The sequence below is a fragment of the Ochlerotatus camptorhynchus genome, unplaced genomic scaffold, assembly GCF_037179485.1.
Source record: "Ochlerotatus camptorhynchus isolate MF236.1 unplaced genomic scaffold, CSIRO-AGI_Acam_v1.1 ptg000167l, whole genome shotgun sequence".
Classification (NCBI taxonomy): domain Eukaryota; kingdom Metazoa; phylum Arthropoda; class Insecta; order Diptera; family Culicidae; genus Ochlerotatus; species Ochlerotatus camptorhynchus.
In genome coordinates, this window is record NW_027040657.1 from 1,535,878 (window position 1) to 1,561,044 (window position 25,167).

At 35.9% G+C, this 25,167-nt stretch overlaps 1 protein-coding gene across 2 annotated transcripts in view; it reads right to left on the minus strand.

Moving 5' to 3' along the window:
* The window catches only part of bru1 (bruno 1), a 756,396-nt gene extending 736,318 nt beyond the window's left edge, over window positions 1–20,078 (minus strand). Inside the window, exon 1 of one of the 2 annotated variants that reach the window (XM_065222372.1) lies at window positions 18,664–20,078. In XM_065222372.1, the coding sequence (XP_065078444.1) occupies window positions 18,664–19,049 (386 nt within the window). In that variant the 5' untranslated portion in view covers window positions 19,050–20,078. The remainder of the gene's footprint in view (window positions 1–18,663) is intronic. The other variant, XM_065222373.1, reaches the window with a different exon arrangement.
* Window positions 20,079–25,167: the final 5,089 nt, after the last annotated feature.

The window sequence follows — 25,167 nt, forward strand, 5'->3', positions numbered from 1 at the left end:
TGTTCAGACATATCTTTAGAACCTCACAGAAATTCAGGGATTTTCTAGGAAGTTAAGGGATTCTTTGGATCAAATAAATTTCGGTCATTACCAAGACTTCAGCAGAATTTGAAGAATTAAAGAGAAGTCCCGAGCACTGCAGGGAATATTTATCCAGAAAGCTCCAGCAAAGTTAGAGCAACTTCAGGGGAATAACAAAAAAATAGAAGAAGTAATGGGGAATTGTTAAAGCTTCAGGAACATCCTAGAATTTCAGAAAATTCAGGGACTTATGAGGGAACTTTAAGAAGTTCTGAGAAGTTCAGGGATGTTCGTAGATATAAAGGAAAGTTCCGTGAGTTTCATGATAGTTTCAAAAACTTCAAAATTACTTAAAACAGTTTTATTTAGTCCAGGACAATTGTGGGAACTATGAGAATTTCAGAGAAGTACAAAGAAGTCAGTATATTTATAAGGAAATTACGTCAACTTCCAAGTATTTAGTTCAGTGAAATTATGGAAAATTCGGGGATCATCAGGACTGTTCTGAGAACAGCTCGAAAATTGCAGGAACTGTATAGCCTTTGCCTTTGAGGGAAGTTCAAAAAAATTACTTTTTGATTTTTCTAAAAATATTGGAAAAAGGTTTCAAAAGTCTAACAAAAATCATTTTTTTTTCTAATTTTTCAAAACAAATTCACGTGCAAAAACATTTTAATAGCTCATTTTGGCATAAAGTTGGACTCAAAAAACCACAAAACATCGACTTTTCGGCTTAGTTGAGAGTCCGATTTTTGTTTTCATGATGAGATAGAAAAAATGTAAGGAAGAAAATGATTTTCTTGGATTTTTGATAATTTTTCGCAATATATATTTTTTTTAACCAGAACCTTCCCCTTAAAGCAGCAAAAATCAATCAAGTTTCAACCCAAGTAACATTGCAACTATAATCGGAATGAATAAAGAAATTAATTAATAAATAAATTGTTAAATAAATAATTAAGTAAATAAATAAATAAATAGATAAATAAGTAAATAAATAATTTAATTATTAAATAAAAAAAAAATATTTTTTTAAGATATATGAAAAATAATGATTTAACAAATAAATGAATAAATAAATAAATATTTATAAATAAATAAATATAAAAAGAATTTTATAAATGTATACATAAATAAATAAATAAATGAATTTAAATGAATAAATAAATAAATTAAATAATGAAGTAAAAAATTAAAAAATAGAAAACTTAATAATTAATTTAATAAATATATAAATGTATAAATTAATAAATAAAACAAACAAATCAATCAATTAATAAATTATTAAATTAATAACTAATTTAATATATATAAAAAAATAATTAAGTAAATAAGTACATTAAAAATTTAAACATACCTAAATAAATAAATAAATAAATAAATAAACAAATAAATCAATATAAACAATAAAAGCTTAAATCAATAAATAAATAAATCAGTTAATAAATAAACGTATTAATAAATAAATAAATAAATAAATAAGAAAATAAATAAATAAATTAACAAATATATAAGTGAAAATAAATACAGATAAATATAAATAAATAAATATCTTACCGAATCCCACCGGTGCCCTTAGATTTTTTCGCAATATTTCTCACACACACGTCTCTTACCGATGATATGTGCTTACCTCTCAGTATGTTCAAACTTTCCTATAAACAATTCAATTGACGCAATTTCGCTAAACCGTAAATCATAAATAAATAAGTGAGTAAATTTATAAATAAAGAAATAAATTACTTAAGAAAATAAACAAATAAATTAATAAATCAATAAATTAATAAATAAATAAATAAATTAATTAATTGATTAATAAAAAATAAATTTATAAATAAATTAATAAATAAATAAATAAATCAATGAAAAATTTAAAATAAATTAAAAAAAATGCTAAATATATGCTAAAATATTTAAAATAAAATATTTACATGAATTAAAAAATAAAGTAATAAATAAATAAATGAAAAAATAATTACAAAAATTAATTAATAAATAAATAATTGCATAAAAATAAAATAAATGAGCAACTTGAGCAATAAAAAATGTTAAAAAAGCAATTAAAAAAAGAAGTTAATAAATAAATTAATATACAAATAAGCAAATACAACTAACATATCAATATATAAAAATAAAAATAAATTAATCAATAAATGAAGAAATTTAAAATCAGTACACTAATTAATAAAAAAAAAATAAATGAATGAAAAAAAAGTATAAAAGACTAAAAAAATGAATAAATAAATATATTGACAAATAAGTAAGTAAATTAATTATTTAATGTATAATTTACAAAATTTGTAAACAAATTACAAAAAATAGCACAAATGAAATAATTAAATTAAAATATAAATAAATAAACAAATAAATGACTTAATAAATAAGATAATAAAAAAAAAAAAAAAAAAATAATGATTTGATTAAAAAAAAATTATTTGATTAATATAAAAAATAATGATTTGATTAATATATAAGTAGAAAAATAAATAAATAAATAGCAAAATATCTACCTCAATTAATTAATTAATCAACAAATAAATACATGAAAAACAAACAAAAGTATATCGATGGCTAGCAACACAACATTTTGGAATTTAATGAATTGCGCTCTACCTTGCTTGTTTTCTAAAGATGTATCGCGAGCTAATCGTAAACAAGTTCTTCCAATCAGTGCTGAGGTTTGTCATTATTCTTGACAGACTTTTGGATGATATTGGTTTTCATAAGCAACATTGGTTTTCATTAGTCACTGATAGACTTGATTCTCAAAAAAAAAAACCTTCAACCGGCAACCATTCTACCGAATTGAACGCAACAAGCATCAAATGAAAGGTACCATGACTCTGTAAATGTAAATTAATAGATTTTTAATCGATTAACTGGTTCCGGAGATATGGTTGGAACAAGACCCGAAATCGCAGAATTTGGGAACTAAATGGTGTTTGTCGGCAACCACATAACCGGATTAAGCAACCAGCAAATAAAAGGTATTATGATCACATTGAATTCTGTTGAACAAATTTCGAATCGGTCAACTGTTTCCGAAGATATGGGTGGGACAAGTTCTGAAAAACATAGATTTTGGGAACTAAGTCGTATTTCTCGGTAACCAGTAATGCGAATTGCACGCAACACCCACCAAATGCAATGTATCATGATCCCATATCCTCACCCATAGAACATTATTGAACAGATTCACAATCGGTCAACTGATTCTGGAAATGTGGCAGGAACATGTTCCGGGGAATGTGAGCCATGGTACTAAATTTGACCAGTAAGGAATAAAACCTATCATAAGACAAAATAAATTACTTCAAAATATGATAACCAACCACATTAGTCAGTTCTGGGTATGCCCCAAATGCCCCCGGGGAATTAACCAACTCAGACTTGAATTAAAATCCATAATGCTCAATCAGGGTTGCTTCCACTCACTTGCTATAAAAAAATTGTTTTTCGGAATTATGAAATCATTAGATATTATAATGATAATTATTACTAGTAAGTTGAAAAGGTTGTAAACTAGGTGTTTGACACATAAAACCTGTCACTACTGCTTTCAGTGCGTCACAATCAGTGTATGTCAAGTCATAAATTCGCTGATTGTGACGCACTGAAAGCGAAATTGACAGGTTTTATGTGTCAAATACAACTTCTTCTTATAACTCACAAGTACAAAATATTATTTTAGCATCCAATAATTCCATAATTTCGAAAAACATTTTTTATAGCGAAGTGAGTGGCAGTAACCCTGATGCTCAATAATAAATTTTGATTTCATCAAATCGATCAAATTCCAAAGATATAAAGAAAACAATGCTGCATCAGTAATACGTTTCACTCAAAATTTATTCATGGCATGGTTTCGACGTCCACAACAAAAAAATGTTTTGTGATGTGAAAAAAGTTGTGCCACCAACGATGGATGACCCCATTGCTTACGTACGGTGGAGACATCTACAATTTGTAAGTGGGTACGTGTAACTAAGGTTTTCTGTCTAGATACTCGGGGGGTGCTGACAGCATTGTCACTGGAAATTGACATGGTTTACTGGCTATTAGCTCAAATGAGTAACCAAAGCAGAATTTTGAATGTCCCCGTGTATTTTATCAAGATTATGCAGCACTGTTCCAGTGTCAATTAGAAGGCACAACATTGTGTGCACATGCAGTAATAAAACATAATTCTTGTGTCATTTTTCAGTAGGTCCTACATGTTATGACTCTTTTCATCGACTTTCCCTTTGCCACGGATGTGTTGAAATATTTCCTGATATTTTCGACACACAGTTCAATGGAAGAAGCAACAGTTCTAGTTTCTAATACGGCAAAGAGGACAGGAAACGTTTTTCTAGCTGAGTTATTTACGAAAGAGAGAGACATTAATATAATTCGTCTTTTTGAAAAGTAACGCGAGAATTAGGGGAGCTCTTTAAAGGGGTGCATGTAATTAAATTGGGTGGAGTGCACACATCTTAAAAATCATCAACCAGCTCCAAATTTACCACTTTAGTCAGAAAAAACGAGATAAATAGATTTGAATGGAATACCCATCTATTCTAAAAAGAAATTTTGATAATTTCATGATTTTTGATATCCGAATGCTTCTGAAAGCAATAAAAAATATAACGCTCATCAGACTCGTTGAAATTAGACATTCAAAATTAATTGCATTCTACTTTATCCTCCCATTTAAGCAATGAATTAAATTTCGAAACCCTCTCATCCCCTTTCATTTTGAAGCAAATAAAAACAACCCAAACAAAAATACGAGCCTGGCATTTGTTTCACTTGTGCTACTGCGGTAAAATCGAGGAAGGGTTCCCGGAAAAAGTTGGCAGTAGAGGCATGGTTTGTAAGACTACACGAGTTTATCATAATTTATGTAAATATTAATTGTAGCGATTCTTTCCCCGTTCGTTTGGGGCTTAGTTAGAGGGAACCAAACCCTCCAACCGTGTATTGAAACTCCATCCAAACTGCGGGGGATGAGTGGAAGGAAATGCGTTGTTTATTTTTTACTTTCCGGAGTTTCATTTAGTCTACCTGTCGCGGGCTGGGTTCCTCTAATTAGCAGATGAAGTGTATTTTTTTTTCTCTCGCAGTGGTTTTCCCATTTCCAGCGAGAAAGGGTAAAATGATGTTTATGTTACGCTGAAAGGTAACGTGAAATAATAACCTTAAAATTTTTAGAAAGGTGCTTAGGTAAATATTTTCAATCCGAAAGAATTCCACGGATGGTGGGTAGAATAACATTTTAAGGTTGAATTAATTAATGAGTGCAGAAGAACGGTGTGGATGAATTTCTCGATCGATGTTCAACTTTTCTATCCTGCTGTGATGGTTGGAGATGGAGATATTGATTCGATTCGATTCCCCATCAACAGTTTTCTCGCGCGCGCTCTTTTGCTTCACGTCCCATCACATCAATCACGCCCCAAATGCACAGCACGTTGATGTGCAATCGAATCTCTGCAAGCGCTGCTGATCGTGCTGTATTGATTTACGTTGCTTTTCCTTGCACTGAGTGGCTGGCGCGATGATGGTGGAGGAGCACTATTGCGGTTTCATTTAATTGGCCAGCATCAATTCGGGGAAAAACGTTCCCACACCCAACCAGGCCTACGAATCCATCCAATCTACCTAACGCGAAGCACCCTCAGTCCAATGGAAAGCAAACCGCAGAAATTGGCAGGAGTGGAATTGGGAAAATGATGACTGACAAGTGTCCTGCTGACGAAGTCGGCTCGAGAGGGGATCTGAATAAGCGTATTTTGATTATCATTGACACTCGTCGCACCGCCTCCACACCCAACGGTGTCGATTGTTGCCACAGGCGGAAGTTCACCCGAGTCCGGAATTCAACAGCAGTAGTGTTTCGATGGCAAACATGGCCTTAACAAGACCGGTAAACAAACAAAAATTTCGGGCGAAGCCTTTCGTGACTGTGTTGTTGTTGTTGGTGTTGTAGTAGGATTAATTCAGTTGGGATGGTTTTTCCAGATGCTGACGATAAGGCGACGGTGTATTCAACAAATTGTTTTAATTCGAGTTGGGGGCTACCCTTCGAGGGGCTGGGAGTTGAGGGACACTGAAAAAACAATTTGGTACAACAAAACCCAATTAGACTTGATTTTGCAGGGTTATTTGTAAGAACTTATTATCCAAGAGCAACTCGCTTGTTAGATGTTTGATAATTTCAAAAATAATGTCCAGCTTGACGAGATCGTAAAATGTTTGTATGTGTGTACGTGAAACTTACTTAGTTGACTGGAAGATAGATTGAATTTAATCCTGATTAGTCATTTGGTTCCGGAGATGTGATCAAATAAGTGAAATCTCGTTTTGATACCTTGTTATAAAAAGTGGGATTGCAACTTTTTATTCTTCTAAAACGCTCATCAACCCATTTAGATTTTGAAAAGAATATTTTGGGGGACAACTCTTCAAAATGTCAGCCGATTTTGTGAGAAGACATTTTAATCAACGTGTTGAAGAAAAGTGATATTTGGTTGTTGTGTGGTTGGAGTCGCTGGAGGAGGAATTGTTTAGGGATGACTAGAGAAAAATATGCGTGGAAGCATCGGGAATGCGCTCCCGGGTGTAGTGATTTGGTGAGTACGTTCCAGTTGAAGATTGTTGAAAAGTGTATTTGTGGTGATGCAAATTATGGTTAAGATGACGCAGTTCATATGGCTCACAACCAGCCAGTTCACTCCTCTCCTTGCTCTGCAGGTGTTTGTTTACCTGCTGTGTTCTTTTTGCCCCGAACCATCTTATTACTTGTCCTGTTTTTAGGGGCTGTTCATAAACTACGTAGACAGATTTTTGGGATTCTTGACCCCCCTCCTCCCCCTGCGTAGACAATTTTCCATACAAAAATTTTAAAATTTGTATGGGCCGTGGGTAATTGTCAAACCCCCCCCCCCCCTAAACTGTCTACGTAGTTTATAAACAGCCCCTTATACAATATAAATGCACCCATTACACAGTGGTCCAGAATGCAGATTTAGGTGGAAGGATATGTTTTGAGCCTGAAATTAATTATATGATTTGAGTAGTAGCTATACTGAAGATCCGAGAGATGTCGTCCCTTCAGTGGTAGGAAAATCATTTTTGCAGTATGGAGAATATCAGAAAATCCACGATTTGTGTCTAAACATGCTTTCACAGAAGGAAACAAATAAACGAGTGTTTCCTATATCACCATAGTAATGTACTCGTGCAATTTTTGTGCATCTAAAACTGCTCATAATGACGATAATGAATAAAAACTGAAAATTTTCATGCATTTCCAAATGGTTTCCTACCATTCCCATACATTTGAAAGTGACTAGCCCTCTGGATGTGGATGATGTCAAAAACAACAAAAAATGATTAATTGAAACTTTGGTCTAAAAGTATCTTCTACAAAGTTGTTCCTTGTAGTTACGCCCTCAATTTCATGGCAATGAATTCTTGGGTGGTTCTTATTTTCATTGAAATCAAACATCTAACTTTTTTAAGAAATTAAGGTATACATTCTTCGGTAAAGTTATAACTGAACTAATTTCAAGCAACTTTGTAAAAAACTTTTTGGTTTTTCTTTAATTGACCGATTTAGAGCTATTTTTCTTGAGTTGAGTTAGGGTGCCTCTAAAAAATAGTTGTTTTGCTCTGGTTTTCTTATTGAAAATTTCTCAGTAAAAGTATTTTCAAATAACTTTTAGATCTTTAAAAGGCTCAAATTTTTGCTGCACAGACTATGTCAATATCTTTCGCCGATCATCAGGTATTGACGTTTTTCTACCAAAAATATGCCCTTTTCAAATTTTAATATCTCGAGTTGGGGCCAACAAAAAAAAAGTTTTTAAGGCATTAGAAAGGACGTATGTTATGCTAAATAATATTATAAAAAAACTAGAGGGATGTTATTTTTAAATTCGTTTAAAATAAATTTGTATTTATTCAAATTTTTAACTATAATTGGGTATATCTTTTTTATTAGAAGAGATATAGACAACAACCTCAGTTATACAACATCCGTCTAAAAGAGCTTTAAAAGTCTCTAGAAGATGACTTTCATGAGAAATTTTAAATAAAAAAGTAAGAGCTAAAAAACTATTTTTTTTTTCAATCGACTCCAAAAAAATTACTCTAAAACGAGAACGTTAAGAGATAGAAAAAAAATATCTTGGACAAAAATGCTTGAAATTATTTCAACTACAACTTTTTTAAACAACACATGTCTTTATTTTGTAAAACAAAAAAGATAGTTTTTTTTAAATCCTCTAATTTCAGGACCATCCTGACGTTTGGAAACAACAAAAGAAGGGAATTTTCAAGCACAAAAACTTCTCCGAAGACACTAAATTTCCAAATATTGAGACAAATGTACTAGCACATTTTATTTAAAGTTGTCGTTAGAGTGACCCTATGAAAACCATATTTTGCCGATAACTTTTTTTTTCAAATTTATCATGGTAGCAATGTTTCATTCAAATCGGACGGGGTCGAGACAAAACTGATATTTTCTTTTCCGTTTTGGGCAGGAAATGCTCGGACGTCATTCCGATCAGAAATGACGTTTTAGTGCTTTCAATAAAAAAAAATGTTAAAGTGGCCATTTTGAGAAAAATTAAAAGATCTAAAATGGCCGATTTTTTTTGCAAAAATGTAAATGATTGCCCATAATACATAATAACGCAAAGTTTCATGGAAATCTGAAAAGATCGAGTCTTGAATTGTTATTTGTTTATCTTATTTGGCTTGGAACTGGTCAATAGCTAGACTTGTTGCATAGGGTATATCAGGTTCTTTTTTTCTTCTTCATGTTTATCATATAGACTTTCAGCCCAGAGCTGGTTCGTTATTTGACTTAGCTCGGGAGCCTTAAGATTTGGGATAGACTCATTTACTTATTCAAACCTTTGGTAAAATATATCACATTGTGTTTTATAGTTTGCTTTAACGATTCATTTGATGAGGCGTTTTTGATGAGAGTGGTTTGATATTGATCAGTAATGCATCATAGTTTTTGAATTTTTGCAGATGGACAATGATGATCATGGTTTTGACTTTGATGTGGGGTACACGTTTTAGAGGCTTGTTTAAAAAAAATACCCATTGTATTTTGACGTAGGATTATGTCTTTCGACAACATATTGGGGGCGCAATTAAAAAAAAATCAAAATTGTCCGCGTTACGAAAAGTGGTCAGGTTTTGACCACGTATAACTCTGTCAATAGCGGATGGATTTTAATTCTAAACAAGTCAATCGATTGGAAAATAATCTACAAATCTGCTGAAATGAACACTGGAGATCACTGGAAATTACACAAATTTCCAACTGTTGCAATGGTGTTCAAAATTATCACCGATTGCTTGCAAAAAGCACTTTCCCTAACACAGATTCCAAAAATGATTTCCATCCGGTCTCGGCGATGGTGTCCGATCGGTCGTCATCAGCAGCAGCAGTAGCAGTGCTTTAGGCGCGTGGCGTTGAACATTGTTCTTCAGTACACAACGAAAAGTGGTACGCAAGCAGTGAGCTGCAGCCCACATGAGCGTCCATTCAGCGAAGAAGGAGGAGGAAGCCGCACCGCTACTGATCGGAATCAGTAGCTCTTCGTGAGTCGCTGTGGGCAATCTATACCAAGCACGTCACTCTCGTTCCTAATAACATACAGCTCACCAGCCTCATATATGTTGAACCCTCAGCATTATTTAACCATCACGACAAAATGGTCCTTTGTCAAGGTCATCAATCGGATGTCAGTTCTCATATTTTTAAATCTAACATACCATGTATTTTTAGACAACATTATTGGGGGTGCAATTTCAAAAACAATGTCATTCGCGGCATGAAACTGGTCTGACTTTGATCCAGAGACTCTATTCATACTGCATTGGACATCCCTTATCCAACATGTGTGATGTAGAACACATATGAGCTGTGTTTGTTCACATCGACCGATACTGAGTGGTGCGGTACAAGCACATATCGTCGCTAATAGATGATTGGTGTGTATTAGAGAACGCTTCCGAAAAAATACTAGGGAGGGAAACGGATTCGAAACTCAAATGCCATTAGCCAAATACATCCGTATACCATAGGTCCACCGTTGTATAAATGGAAATGCACTCGTGTTCTGAATGGGAATTGTGGGTTCGAATCCACCGGTGCCCTTAGATTTTTCGCAAATTTTCTCACACACGCGTCTCTTACCTCTCAGTATCTTCTAACTTTCGTATAAACCAGAGATGATGAATTTTAATTCTTAATATGCCAATCGATGGGAAATTTTATAATTTTTCAGAGGTCACTATTAAAAATTTCACGAATGTGCAACTGTTGATATGATCATTAATTTTATCTCCGATTGCCTGCAAAAAGCGCTTTCCCTAACACAGATTTCAACATTGAATTTCATCCCGTCTCACCGAAAGGTGATTATTCAATCTAGGATTGGGCGATCTTCAGTAAAGGATCGATTTTATTTACGGCACTAGAATCGGTCCATCGATTTAAAGAGGTGGGCAACCCGCTCATGAACTGAGTTAAGGAGCTACTTCAACAGGCTGAACGAGTGAACGAACGCTCTATTAAAATGAACGGTAGCTCACCCGCTCACCATCACCACAGCAAAACAGAAGTGATAGCTGAACTGTTTCAACTACGCGAGAGCGCAAATCGGAACTGAGCGCGAGCGTTTGAATGCTGTGTGACAGCTGAGCTGGAGATATCTTGAGCATGGACTGATTGAACTGAACGAGAGCATTTGATTGTGACAGCTGAGCTATGTAAATGTAAAGTTATGATTATGAGTTATGTAAACGATTGAACTGTATGAGAGCACGAACCGGAGCTGAACGAAAGCGTCTGATTGCTGCTGCTAGAACTACACGGAGAGAAAACCAATTTTTTGCAGATGATGTTTGTTTTTATTGATAATTGAAATAATTTACCATTATTTTTAGTTGATTCATCCTAAGATTGTAGTATAGCTATATTTTTTAAGCATTGTTCTTTTCTAACAACCTGAGCTTTGGTTATAACAATCTGTTTTTGTTTGAGAATAACTTTGTCGATGATTGCATTCTACTCCCCTTCATATCGAAGCAATATGAATTTAGGAATCGACTTCTACTATGAACGTCGTTTCAAATACAGCCCAACTTTAATTCCAGTTTGAACTTACGTCATATTTTATTTATTTAAAACTAGATTTTTTTTCTCTCCGTGATAGTTGAACAAAGCGACTGGTGCTGACGGAAAATATCTTAGTGCTATTTGATGAATGAACCACATATGAAAAAAATGAATGTGACTGGCAGGAGATCAAGAACGTAGACTACCAACCAGCGCTGCCAGGTGTACAGAAATTTATACACAAAATATGAGCTGCTGGTTTTAACTTCACCAAACCAGCATCATACTTAATATTGCGTGGTTTGTAGCTGCTATATGCAAAGAGTAGCCAAATTCTGAAACTATTTTTGAAGTGGACATTGTTTACAAATTGCTACTATTATTGAAAATAAGAAAAGGCTCTGGTATGGGGCAACTATCAAGAAGTCAGCCGATGTGGCATCACTGAAACTAACAAACGTTTGTCTCTCACGCTCTCGTCCATATTTTTCTTTGATATGTGATTTCTAATATTTTGCAATGAAAGAACACCCATGACTGCAACCTCTTGGAGCCAGTTGTTCGTTTTTCCGCATTTCATTCAGTTCAATACTTATTTGCCAATTAATATTTTTAAAAGTGATTGTTTTTAACGTTGGAATTGCATTATAAGGTTTTCGTTGCTTGCTGTCAGCAATTTAAAACATTCGATGAATTCTTATGGTAGATTAAAATGCTGCCCCAAGGAAGGGTCACCAGTGATATCTGGTACCATTTAAAAAAAGAAGAAGGCAGAGGTATATGCCGTCACTGCAAAGCCAGCATCGCTATGTCATCAGGATCTTCGGGAAATTTAAAGAGCCATATGAACGCTGAACAGAGATGGAACACAGGAGCAACCGAAATCTTCAACTACAACTGCTTGCACTGTCAACTCAGAAGACGTAGAACCGCAACCTACTTGCCAGAACGTGAGTACTCAAAATCGAGAATCTGCTACAAAATCCGACACTGCTGTCACTGGATCGTCTTCAATTTCGATACCATCTGCCTCACAGACTTCGATGGCACGATTTGTCGAAGTAATCAAACCCATACCAATCCAGAAAAGTAGACTCATTGACATTCAGCTCTTGAAAATGGTTTGCAAGGAGCTCCATCCGTTTTCAATTGTGGAGGATATGGAATTCAAGAAATTTGTGCAGCTACTTAACCCATCCTATGTTCTTCCAAGTAGAAAAACATTGTCCAATGGATTGTTGCCAGTTGTCTACAATGACTTGATGGAAAAAGTTAAAGGTGAGTTGATTGACGCTTCTGCAATTTGTTTAACCTGCGATGGTTGGACCAGCATTACCAACACCGGATTTTACGCACTTACCGCTCATTTAATTAATAAAAAATGTATTTTGACATCTTTCTTGCTGGAGTGCTCCGAGTTCATGCCAAGGTGAAAATATTGCGACATGGGTTACCAAAGTTCTTCTGTCGTTCGACGTCGAAAATAAAATTACAGCAATTACAACTGATAACGCTTCGAATATGAAGTCGGCTGCAACTATTTTGCAAATGTGACACTTGGGATGTTTTGCTCATTCATTGAACCTCGTTGTACAGAATGCCATAGCGAATTCCATCAAAGCCACAGTCGATAAGGGCAATTTTTCAAGAAAAGCAGTCATGCTTCTTCAAAATTGCAAGAAATGCCGAGTTTAATGGCAAAAAGGTTTCTAAACTCCAGCAGGATGTTCCGACCCGGTGGAACTCCTCATACGACATGTTGGAACGCATGTTACTTAACAAAGAAGCTGTAATTTCTACTCTGGTACTTCTGGACTCAACACGATGCACGTTGGAGAGTAATGACTGGGACATAATTCGGCAAAGCGTACAAATTCTCGGCCTCTTTAAAAGCTCGGTGCTGGCTCGAATTATGACTGAGCAAATCAAATTACTTGCAAATGAATACCTCCCGCGGTGTGTCATGATGCTGGTAGATGAGCTAACTGATGGCCTTATTAAGCGGTTCGGGGACAGAGAATCTAATAAATTAGTAGCCCAGGCTGTCCTTCTCGATTCCCGTTTTAAGAAGCAAGGTTTCGCAGATGAGGGTAACTTCAACACGGCGTACCAAGATATTGTGGAAAAAATGCGGCAGAATATTGGAGCAATGGATGAAATTGAACAGGCCGAGCCACAACCATCTGTTGCTAAATCATCCATTTAGGAACAGTTCGATCACACAATCAGCAAATTGCACACAGAACAGGATCCTAAAGCTGCAAGCGTAATTGAATTGGATAAGTTCTTGGCTGAGTCATATTTGCCCAGATCAGGTGATCCTCTAGTTTGGTGGGAATCTAGGAAACAGGTCTATCCGAAACTTTACCAGGAGAACTAGCTCACAGTAATGAGCGGAACGGTTCAGAGGTGCTCACTTCAGTGAACCATTTTGCCCACCTCTAGATTTAATCGGTACAATAGAATCGATCTTTGCAGGATCGATCTTTTCTTCATAATGCTGAATTACCGTAATTCACCGAATACAGGATGGTCGGTTAACTCGGATATTGAAATTATAATTAAATATTATGACTATTACTGACAAAATTTAAGTGATTTTTTGAGCATAGTAAGCAGTGATAATAAATTTTGAAACGTTTCCAGATGTATGGGCTAAGTATCCGGATTTTGAGTCTTCAGTCAAAATTTAAAATAAATATCAAAAGTAACATATCTAAATTTTCATTTACTCGTGTTTTTCGAGAGATGTCATACTTATCAGAAGAATTGATTTAGAAGTCTTTAAATGATGTTTTGTATTATTAGGTTACAATAAGAGATTATAAGGAATGTGTTGCAGCTGATTTTGCTGTCAAAGAGTCACAATCAGCGATGCTCGGATCACTATTTGTGAAGAATCAGGAAAGAGTAAAATTGTCAGGTTTTATATGTGAAACAGAAACCAGCGATGTTGTCAGGTTTTATGAGTGAACACAAACTTTTTTTTTTTTTTTTTTTTTTGTGGTTCTCTTTACAGACGGCTAAGACCATAGTTTGGTCCATCTCGCCAAACACAAACTTTACAAGCTCTTCGTGCTACTAAAATACAAAAATATTATCATAATCATAATATCTTTTGATTCCAGTATCCCACAAAACATCTTTTTTTGCGAAATGAATCAAAGTAACCCTGTTGTCAACCTAAATGTCGTAATGCGTAATAATGAAAGAGGCAACGTATCAAATTTCCATTATCCGCCCTACTTTATAGAACATTAAGAGCGACTACGTTGATGCTAATTTTGAGTGTATGTTCATTAAATTTAGGTTTGGGGGTCAAGAAAATCAGTTTTTCGATGCACAAAAATTACATTGGTTTGCTTCTTTGAAGATCGAAAAGATCGAACGGAAAGATCGATTTTTATGATTTTTTAATAAATAAAGAATCGATCCTATAAATCGAAAATCGAGATCAAAAAGATTGATCTCTCAAAGATCGATCCGAGATCGCCCAATCCTAATTCAATCACCGCGTGTGGTGAGTGGTGGTGTTCTCTAATACACAACGAAAGGCTCCCCACAAGCAGCTAGCTATGAAAGTTAAGTTAGTTAGTTAGATAGTTTTGGAGAACTGGCTCGAGACATTCCTTGATTCTAGTAAACTAAATACTTTGGCTGGTGATTTTAATATTAAATGGCGTGATGATCATAATTTGAATCATTTGAAGCGTTCATCTGAGTTTTTCAATTTAAAGCAAACGATAAATGAGTATACGCGTATTTCCAGACACAGTAGAACTATAATTGACCGCGTTTATTCCAATGTTGATTTCATTTGATCAGTTACGGATACTGATTTGAAAATAACCGATCATGAGACCATAGAGATTAATGTCTTAGACTATGTTAACGATAACAATAGTTTTGTAAAATTTAACTGCAGGATGAAATATTCGAAGCAAGCTGTTTCGAATGTTGTTGAGAGGAGCGTTGATTTTCCATTCGCGGCCGGTAACTTAGATGAATATACAGCTGTTCTTAATATCGCTTTGAAAACGTGTACCAATCAACTAGTTGAGCAAATGTTTGTTTCTTTGAAAAACTTGAACAGCTGGTACAATTTGAATCTTTTGCGTCTTAAACGGAAAAGGGACAAATAGTTCAAAATTTTTTGTAGATCAAATAATGACAATCATTCGAATAGGTACACAATCGCGCGTAATAAGTATTCAAAATCGATAAAGAAAACTCGTTGTGAATATGTTCAAAGGAAGATTGATCAGCATCAAAACAACAGCAAAGAGTTATGAAAAATTTTGAAATCTTTATTATAACCTAGTAATTGCAAACCGCTGTCCATAACTTTAAATGGCACATTAGAACAGTCAGAACAAGTAATTGCATCTAAATTTTATGATTATTTTGTAGACAGTTGTTTCATTGATTTATCAATCCATTGAATTGGTTGATGAACCTGACGAAATAAAACAATCTGTTAATAGTAGTTGTAGGTTTTCACCCAATTTCATTAGATGAACTTAGAGTGATTTGCTTTTCATTAGGAAAATCGGCTGGAGTAGACAATGTCAATGTTAATGTTATTCAAGATTGCTTTCATGTCATTGGCCACATCTTGCTGGACCTTATTAATGAATCATTGCAAACTGGACATGTGCCACAAATTTGGAAGATATCCTTAGTGGCCCCTATTCAAAAAGTTGCTGGAACGATTAAAGCCGAAGAGTTTCGTCCCATCAACATTTATTGCACACATTAGAGAACATTTTAGAACTTGTTGTTAAAGTCCAGCTGCTGGAGTGTTTAAATATTAATAGTTTGTTGATACCAGAACAATCGGGCTATCGGGAAGGTCATTCTAGTGAAACCGCATTGAATTTGGTATTAGCGAAGTGGAAAACTAACTTAGAGTGTAAAGATACGATTGTTGCTGTTTTTTTGGATCTTAAACGCGCTTTTAAAACAATTTCTAGGCCCTTATTGTTAAGATCAATCAAGCGCTTTGGAATAACGAGTACTGCATATAAATGGTTTGAAAGCTATTTGTCTGACAGAACTCAACGGACTGTTTTTAACGATTCTGTTTCCAGTCCCGTGGGGAATAACCTTGTAGTGCCCAGGGAAGTGTATTAGGGCCCCTGTTATTTATTATGTATATTAATGCCTTGCGACGTGTTTTACGATTTTGCGACATTAATCTTTTTGCGTTGATGATACTGTGTTATTCATTGCAGCTAAGGATTTTGATTATGCCGTTTTACACTTGAATGAAGATTTGCGTTCTCTAAGTAGATGGTTGAAGTATAAGCAGTTGAATACAATACAAGTAAAACTACATTTATGGTAAGTTCGCGGAATCGAGTAAATGAGTACGTCTCTGTTGTAATTGATGATGAGACGATTGATCGCGTTTGGGAGATTAAAAATCGTGGCGTGATTATTGATGATGAACTTAAGCTCATATTGACAATGTCATCAAGAAAAATGCCAAGAAGTATGGAATTCTATGTCGACTGAAAAACGATTTAACTATTGCCAGTAAAATACAGCTATACAAATCAATCATCTCTCCTCATGTAGACTTTTGCCCTTCCATTTTATTTCTGGCCAATGAAACACAAATATCGAGATTCCAGCGCTTGCAGAGTAAAATAATGCGTTTGGTATTGAGATGTAATAGAATCACTTCCTCAACTTTGACGCTAGACGCCTTACAATGGTTGTCGGTGAAGCAAAGAATTGTATATTTGACTATGGTGTTCATTTTTAAAGTAGTTAATGGTTTGCTGCCTCGATATATGTGTGATGGAATTGAAAGAGGAAGTGACTTTCATAGATATAATACTAGAAACGCGGTTGAAGTAAAGACACCACATTTATTGACTTGTGCTTCACAAAATTCATTATATTATAAAGGAATAAATGTTTTCAATTCGATGCCTAGACATATCAAACGTTCAGCAACACTTACAGAATTTAAAAGACACTGCATTTCACACGTTAAACTGTCTTTTGAACAGTTATCTACTGATTTTTTTTTATGAATTGGCAAATTATGTATCTTGACGAAGTTATCTCTAACGGATTATTTTATATGGATAGCTGTTATAACGACTTTTTAATAATTATTGTAGCACCGTTAAAACTATTTCTGTTCGCCACGATGGTGATGATGGATTTTTAATATTCGATTTAATAGTAGTAGATTAAACAAAAAAAGTAGTTTACAAAGATTTGAGCCTCGCGCGCGTTTTACGGATATAGAGGACTGAATTTAACATGTGATTAAAAAAAATGTAATTTTGAAGCTTATTTGGAAGACACCTTGAGTTAGTAGTAAGTTTTCTGGCAAATATCGGGAGTTCGTGAGCATTCATGACATTGCTGAAAATTATGATAGCATCAGATTGCGGGGTTGCTAGTGTAATAGGATGCTTTGTTGATTGTTCACGAACTCTTGATTGCTTGTAATACTTATGAATATTTTAGGTGGACAAAATGGCGAACTAAGCTTTTCCACATTTATATCACTGTGAAGCAACTGTAAACTCTAGAGGGAATTTATATCTGTAGCTGTAACCAGTTCGATTTTGTTTGCTAACCTGGTTAAAATGTCATATATAATTATCTTAAAGATAAATCGTCCAGCTCAAACCCTTGTAGGGGTAAAAGGTCGGACCATCATCATCATCTATGCCAAGCGCGTCACCCTCGTTCTAAAAAAACATACAGTTTGCCAGCCTCATCTGTGATGAACACCCTAATAGAACATCATTACTCAACCATCTCGACAAAACAGTTTTTGTCAGGACCACCATAAATTATTATTGTTTAATAGTTAATTTTCATTGAACGTTCGCTCGCCTTGATGCCAGCCACATCACCCCCAAAGCTCTTTGATAATGTACCCAGCAACCAAACGTTTGTGGTCAAATGCGTAACAGTTTGGAAGTGGTGCATACAAATTCTCGCAATGACCGACTAGTACTTGACCTAGTCAATTAACCAGAAATACTTCAAATTAAGGTAAGGTTTTCTCCAGGACGCCAGAGAAAAGCAAACAAATCTCGAATCTATATTGGAAAATTGTACAAACAAATTCAATTTGTGCACGAAAATGTGCAATTTTGTCATCAGACAACGAGGCGTTTCCGTGATGGGAAAAAAGGGGTTTCCCTAACACAGTCGCCGAACAATAATACCGAGCACGTAATCCTAGGTCGTAGCCTACTGTTGTTTTCTGTAAGTAATGTGTGTTTCCAAAATAAACAAATACATTAGAAATGATGAAGCAAATGCATCAAGTTGTACATTTGAAAAATGTGTTAGCTTTAGATGAGACGTATGGAGAAATCTCCACCCTCATATGGCACACCAACCATCTAATAATCAAATATTGTTGCTTACTATGTTGGTTCACCGTTATTTCAGAAAGATAACGCCAATTGTACCGCTGTGCGACTACGAAAGATAAGGCCCATTTACAGGCTAAATTGTTTGGGGGTACTCACTTTTCTTTGGCGTTCATCTCGATCTGCATGGTCGCCACATCCGCCGCAACGTCCGGCACCCGATGGTGGGGGTGGTGCAGATCGCCACCGGGTCCGGTTCCGTTACTGCTACCGATGCTGGCGATCACCGGTGAAGCCACGACCGACGCCACCAGCGCCCCTCCTCCGTTGATGATTGCATTGTTCACCACGTTGCTGTTGTTGTTGTTGTTGCTCAGGCCCGGCTTCTGATAGGGATGCTTGGCCGCACTCAGCAGATGGTGATGATGGTGGGCGTATCCACCGAGCAGCACCTTGTTGCCGTTGCTATCGATCCCGGACGAGGGCGAACTCTTGCCCGAACCTGGCGAAATCTTGCCGGCCAACGCTTCCAACGAATTAAGCATTGTTGTTGGTGATTATTGAAAGGAACACTTTACTCTTTTTTTTTGTCGCAGACGAAGGGTTGGACACTCACACAGAAAATATACAGGACACAGAGGAAAATAACGGACTTGGACACGCACTGACACACGCAAAAGAACGCACTCTGAATGCACGAAATGGGTAGAAAAATGAACACCACCTTTTTCCTCCTGATTTGCTCTTTTCGTAGCTTCTTACTATCAACGGAATGAAAGGGATTTTCCCTTCTTTTTCGATTAACTTAGCTTCTCACACTTCTTCTTTACTTTCCGTTAAACCCTAGGAAATCTTCTTCAACTAACACTTGTTGCAAGGAACGGAGAAACTTTTTTTTTTTTTCTGGAATGGGGAAAGAAAGAAAATAATCTTATCTTAGATAAACTTCGTATATGCGCATCGCTCCTTTCCGACTCGTTTTGCTATCGATAAGGAGGCTTCTCACTCGTTCACTCTTATCGCTCTTTGCTCTTCTTCTTCTTTTTTCTTTTTTATTGGTGGTGTGCGATGTGGCTGCGATTCGATTTCCTTAAAACTTCCCGAAAAATTTACACCCAGGCGGATTAATTTCGGAAGGCAGATGTTACGAAATCAGATCAAACAACCGAGGGCCGACGATCTCACGGGAAAAGCAAAACCGACGAATACGGAACGCGGAACGCAAAGGACACTACGGGATTTGGTTGTTGACGGCACGGAACGGTGATTAGTACTAAGTGGTGCTCTTCGGGCGACGTTATCAAAACTTCCAGCGACGACGACGACGACGACGTCAAACAGTCGCGGGTCGGTCGCTCTGTTATCTATATTTGCTTTTGCCTGCTCTCCTAGTCGTTGGAAGTATTTTTTTTTTATCTATACGAGCACATGTCTGCATATGACCACACACCGGAGAGGAAAGCGCAAGTATCATGATTCCCACCACCTTTTCTCGGTTGGGGCTTACATGCAGATAGTAGTGCTGTACTTCCCTTATATTTTTTTTTTATTTCATAGAGCGCATTGCCCGGAACATGTGGATCGACGACGACGACAACGGAGTCCCTGAAGTGGAAGAGTTCTTCGCGTATTGTGCTCAGATGGGTAAAGGTAGTGGCTCTGGGGTTTTCTTTTTCACCAGACAAATAGACCAGACGGACGAGGTACACGGGATGATGATGATGATGGTGATGTTGATGCTTGGGTTCAAATATTGTGCAACCACGTGCTGATCTCGACCCGGGTACTGTTTCTGTTCGGGTTCATCCAACTGAGGGACGGATTTTTCCCAACTTCTGTCGCGTGCGCTTTATTTGAATTACAGTACAGTACTTACAGCACAGAATACGTTATAAAAGGCAGATGGTTGCTTTGGAGATAAATACGCCCCCTCTCTTTGCGACAACGGATGGCATGTGCAGTGGTGGTGGTGATGGTGGTTTCTGATTACCGTTGGTAATTTGGTTTGTTTTGAATTTACTCCGCGTTAGTCAAAGTTCTAGAGTTCCAAATGTTGAAATGAATATATCGTTCATTTCGTCATCAATCATAAGGTGTTCCAAAGACGGTGAACTCTTTTTAGAAACGCTTTGTTTACCTTTTGGTCGTAAACATGAATGCGTCGTACGAGCCCAAAGCTAACCCGATTACATATCCAACAAACGTTCGAAAGATAACACGACCCCATTTGCTAGAACATGTGGCAGGGCATGCTGTTGTAGGAAATAGTAATGTTTGTGCTATAGAAGTCATTCATATTTAGCAGGTGATAAAAATGCTCACGTGAAGTTAGATTAGAGGGAAACTGCGATTTGCAATTAAGGTTTCATCGATGCGACTTTGATAGAAATATTTCATACAAACCAAGCGACAAATAGGGTCAACAGGTTTAATACAGGTGAAAGTGAATAGGTTTAGAATGACTCACTAAATCGATTTTTTACAAAATAACGCAGCGCCCAAACGAAAAAAAAAACTCTTCCGTGCAAAATTAAAGAACTAAAATTACTACCTCTAGCAATTTTTACAAGATTGATTTATTGTTTAAAATTTCTGAAAATTATTTTCAAAGTTCAAAATATTATTAGGAGCATTGCCTCCGAAGACAACATACCTTTAAAATGCATTATTTCAATGCAAACCATTTTTTTGTAATGCAATTCCAAGCATTAGATTTCGTTTTCCTAAGCAATCAACTGGCTTTTGCATGTAAATGTGCGTAAGCATGCTCCAGGCAGTGATGCCACATATTCAGATTTATCTGAAATCATACAGATTTTTTTCAATACATACTTGGATACAGATATCTGAATAAATAGATTACAGATTTATAGAAAATATACAGATTTTTTAAAATAAGTGTAAAATAACTTCATGTTTTATTATATTTATTAATTCTGAGCAGCTTCAATTCACAGAGCACCAAACCCAAATTACATTTTTCACTAAATAAATTAGTATTGTATTACCTATCATCGTTAATTGTGAAAGAGCTTTTGATGTTCAGATGTTAGAATTTTGATTTTTTTGTTTGAAGTGTTATTAGTTTCCCATTCTTATTGTTTGATTAACCAAGTCACCATGTCGAAGAGTTAGCTGAATATTTTGACATTTGAATAGCGTCATATCTGAAGAATAACAATGCATCAATTCGACTTAACTTCAAAATAAAGTTTCTTTGTCGTAACAAACTGCAAGACAATTGCTAAAACAGAGAGTGTACGTTTAGTTTGCGTTTTAGGGTTGTGAAATAATTTAAATTTATATTTTTTTAACGCAATGGCACGCCCCTTCAGCTGAAATTTTTACAGTAAAAAATCATTCCTATTTTATTGTTGAAACATTTTCATACCAATCTGACGTTTGATGTTAGAGATTTCATTTGACACATAACGTTCATGTGATTTAGTGGTGCAATTTCCAATTATGGGATCACATGAAAGCTATGTGAAATTCACATGGATAGTTTCCACTGGTTATGTGATTTATTTTATGAGTGTAGAAAACATTCATTTCATTTGACGTTTGGTCACAGAACAGAAGTGGAACTTCGGATCAGAAAATGGCTCCACTTTTCATTGACGCACAATAGCGCACCTAGCGGTAGAAGGCATCTTCTGCCTGCAGCTAAGATAGACAGCATGCTATGATTGTGCGAGTGCGCATAGAAAGCCCATGTGGAACGCTATCACAATGCATCGCTTATTGATCAGAAAAACGTACCACTTTTTGCTTCACCGATTTGTTTGCACTTCCCCTTCTGTTCTGTGGTTTGGTGTTAGAGATAAAGTGATTTCCCCGCTTTACCTTTGGTCCCACACACTTAAAAAAAATCATGTAAATTTAGGTGAACTGAGACTGACACATACGAGCGTCAATTTTGACATAAAATTGAGTCATAATAGACGAGAAATTCAGCTCAATCAAACTTACTTTTCGTGGAGTAACGAACTTTTCAGTCTCGAAGCACTTAATTTTACATGACATGTTTGTTTACGTCTCATCCTTTATGTCAAAGATGGATTACGTCACGTGTAAAATTCCGTCTGTGACCAATAGCAAGTCACAAAAACTATTTCACCTGTTTAAAACATTCTCGGTTTTTATTCGCTCGGTCGAAAGGTGACGTATGGAATACAGAACAGATGGAACTATCCCAAAGGGTTTAACAGGTATTTACAGACAACAAATACTTAGTAGACTTAGGTATGTAGGATCAAGCAACAACAAACTGATTCGATGACCTTTTAATTTTCCAAATGCTTAATTCGAATTGCAATCTGGTTTGATATGAAGAGTTTGTGAAAATTAAAGATCAAACATTAAAATTGAATGAAAAATTATGGGTCATAGAACAAAATCAAATTCTAGGGTAGACTCTCGCTACTATAACTTTTTTTTACACTTGTTGAAAACCAAGAGTCTGGAATTTCAAGATCATTTAAATAGAGACATTCTTTAGAGAGCAAATTTCACTTCCCATGAAACAATTTTGGTTTTATGAGGGTTCTGTAGACCATGATTTGGACTTGTAGAATGCTATAAAACCTCTATAAAGCTTGCAATGTTACTTGGGTGTTCATGATTCTAAACTTTGAACAAACTCTTTCCGAACTTTGAATGAACTCAAGCGAGGTCTACGTAGGTCCGTGCTAAGACCATAATAAAGAAATTATACAGATTTGATGCGTTATTGCAAGAACTCAATTATGAAAGTGCTTGCAAATAAATTGTAAAAAATTTCTATTCTAAAATTTCTAAAATTTCTAAGTCGTGTTGGAGTGCTCCGTAACGTGGGTAGATCAGCTTTTCGTGGTACGTTACGGTATGTAAGATCTACCACCGATTCCTAGTCTTGACTACTTCAAAGTTGGGGAACAGGATTTTCAGTAATCAAAGGAGCACATCTTAGTCCTTGTTACTTGTTATTCCTTGGTGATAGTGACAAGACTTGTCTTTGTCCACCGAGGATGATCTTGAAACAAGGAAACAATGAGTTAGCTAGTCTTCACCTATGTGAGTCCTAATTTTCTATTCGTTGTTCTTTAGTTTGAAATGGTTAAGACTAGGGCTCTGCTGCATGGTCATTATCGGTGTCATTGCTTATTTTTGTTGCTAAAGAATCCAATTTTGACTGACAAAGGCGTGCCTTTGGAGGGTGTTTCAACACTCCGAAGGGTATAAATAGTGGGACCTTTCAATTAGAATCGATTCCTTGCGATGAAGGCAAGAATGACAACTGTATCAAAACCGAATACTTCATCATTTCTCAATAGTGATGAAGTAATACGACATGCACTAAACTAAGGACACGGGATATACTACAATAGATCAAAATACTGGCCCCAGTGGTGTTATGTCCCGAACAGAGTAAACAAAAAAGTCGTGTTGTAAACTTATGTTTTTTTGAATTAATAAAAACAATTCAAGTGTGTGTATGTGTGAGCTAATTCATGGATCCTTTGTAAAAGTTTCAACCTCCATCAATTCTGACATATCTTGGTATTTTTTTTTAAAGATAATTAGATAATTCCATGAACTTTGACAGGCCTTCCCTGAACTACGGCAGGACTTTCCTGAGGTTCGGCAGGCTTTCCCTGAACTTCAGCATGAGTTCCCTGAACTTCATCAGGACTTCCCTGATTTCCGAGAATTGAAACGAAAGGACTTCCCTGAACTTCAGCAACCCTTCCCTGAACTTCGGCAGAACTTCCCTGAACTTCGACAGAACTTCCCTGAACTTCGGCAGAACTTCCCTGAACTTCGGCAGGACTTTCGGCAGGGCTTCCCTGAACTTCATCAGGACTTCGCTGAAGTTCGGCAGGCCTTTCCTGAGCTACGGCAAGACTTCCCTGAGCATTAGCAGGACTTCCCTGAACTTCAAATCTCTGAATTGAAGTTGTCATTTCAGTAGTAGAATTATTATAACTATACAATAATATTGTATTACGGTCAAAATTCCGATACTTCTCATTTTCCTAATTTGCAATGCTTGTTGGTATTGGTGCATTTTGAATTTGGATGTGGTTCGAACGGGTATGGATTCGGTATCAACGGAAAAGCATTAAATTTCACCTTAAGGAATACCCGCAATATCTTCCATCTAAATATAATCCAGCGTATCTTAATCTAAAGAACGCGGGCTGCCGTTAGGTGTATCGCAGAAGTTCTGACGTCATGATCATATGTTATTGAAATTTCGTGTAAACTTTATCTGGGTTGAAAATTATGATAATCTGAATTGAGCAATAGTATCAACATTTTTATTTGGTTTATTTTACATTTTCAAGGGATTCATGTTGGCGGTGGTTAACGTGGAGGATGATTTGAGGCCCATTTGCCTTTAGAGTTATGGAGAGTAGTTCCGGTGGTGCGGTTCATCGTCTCTTTCGGGACGTTAATATGTTCTCCATGACATTGGTTTGGTTTGCCTTGTATATTTTTTGTATTTGTTGGACGGGCTCCGGGTCATTTTCTGATATAACTGAATCAGTGTTGGAAAAGTTCGCGATATTTCACGAAGTTCACCAAGGGAAAAGTTCATGAGTCATAGTGAGTTTTCGCGAACTTTTCCATCACTGAACTGAATCAAATTAGCGCAAAGGTGGTGCAGTGTGGGTTCAA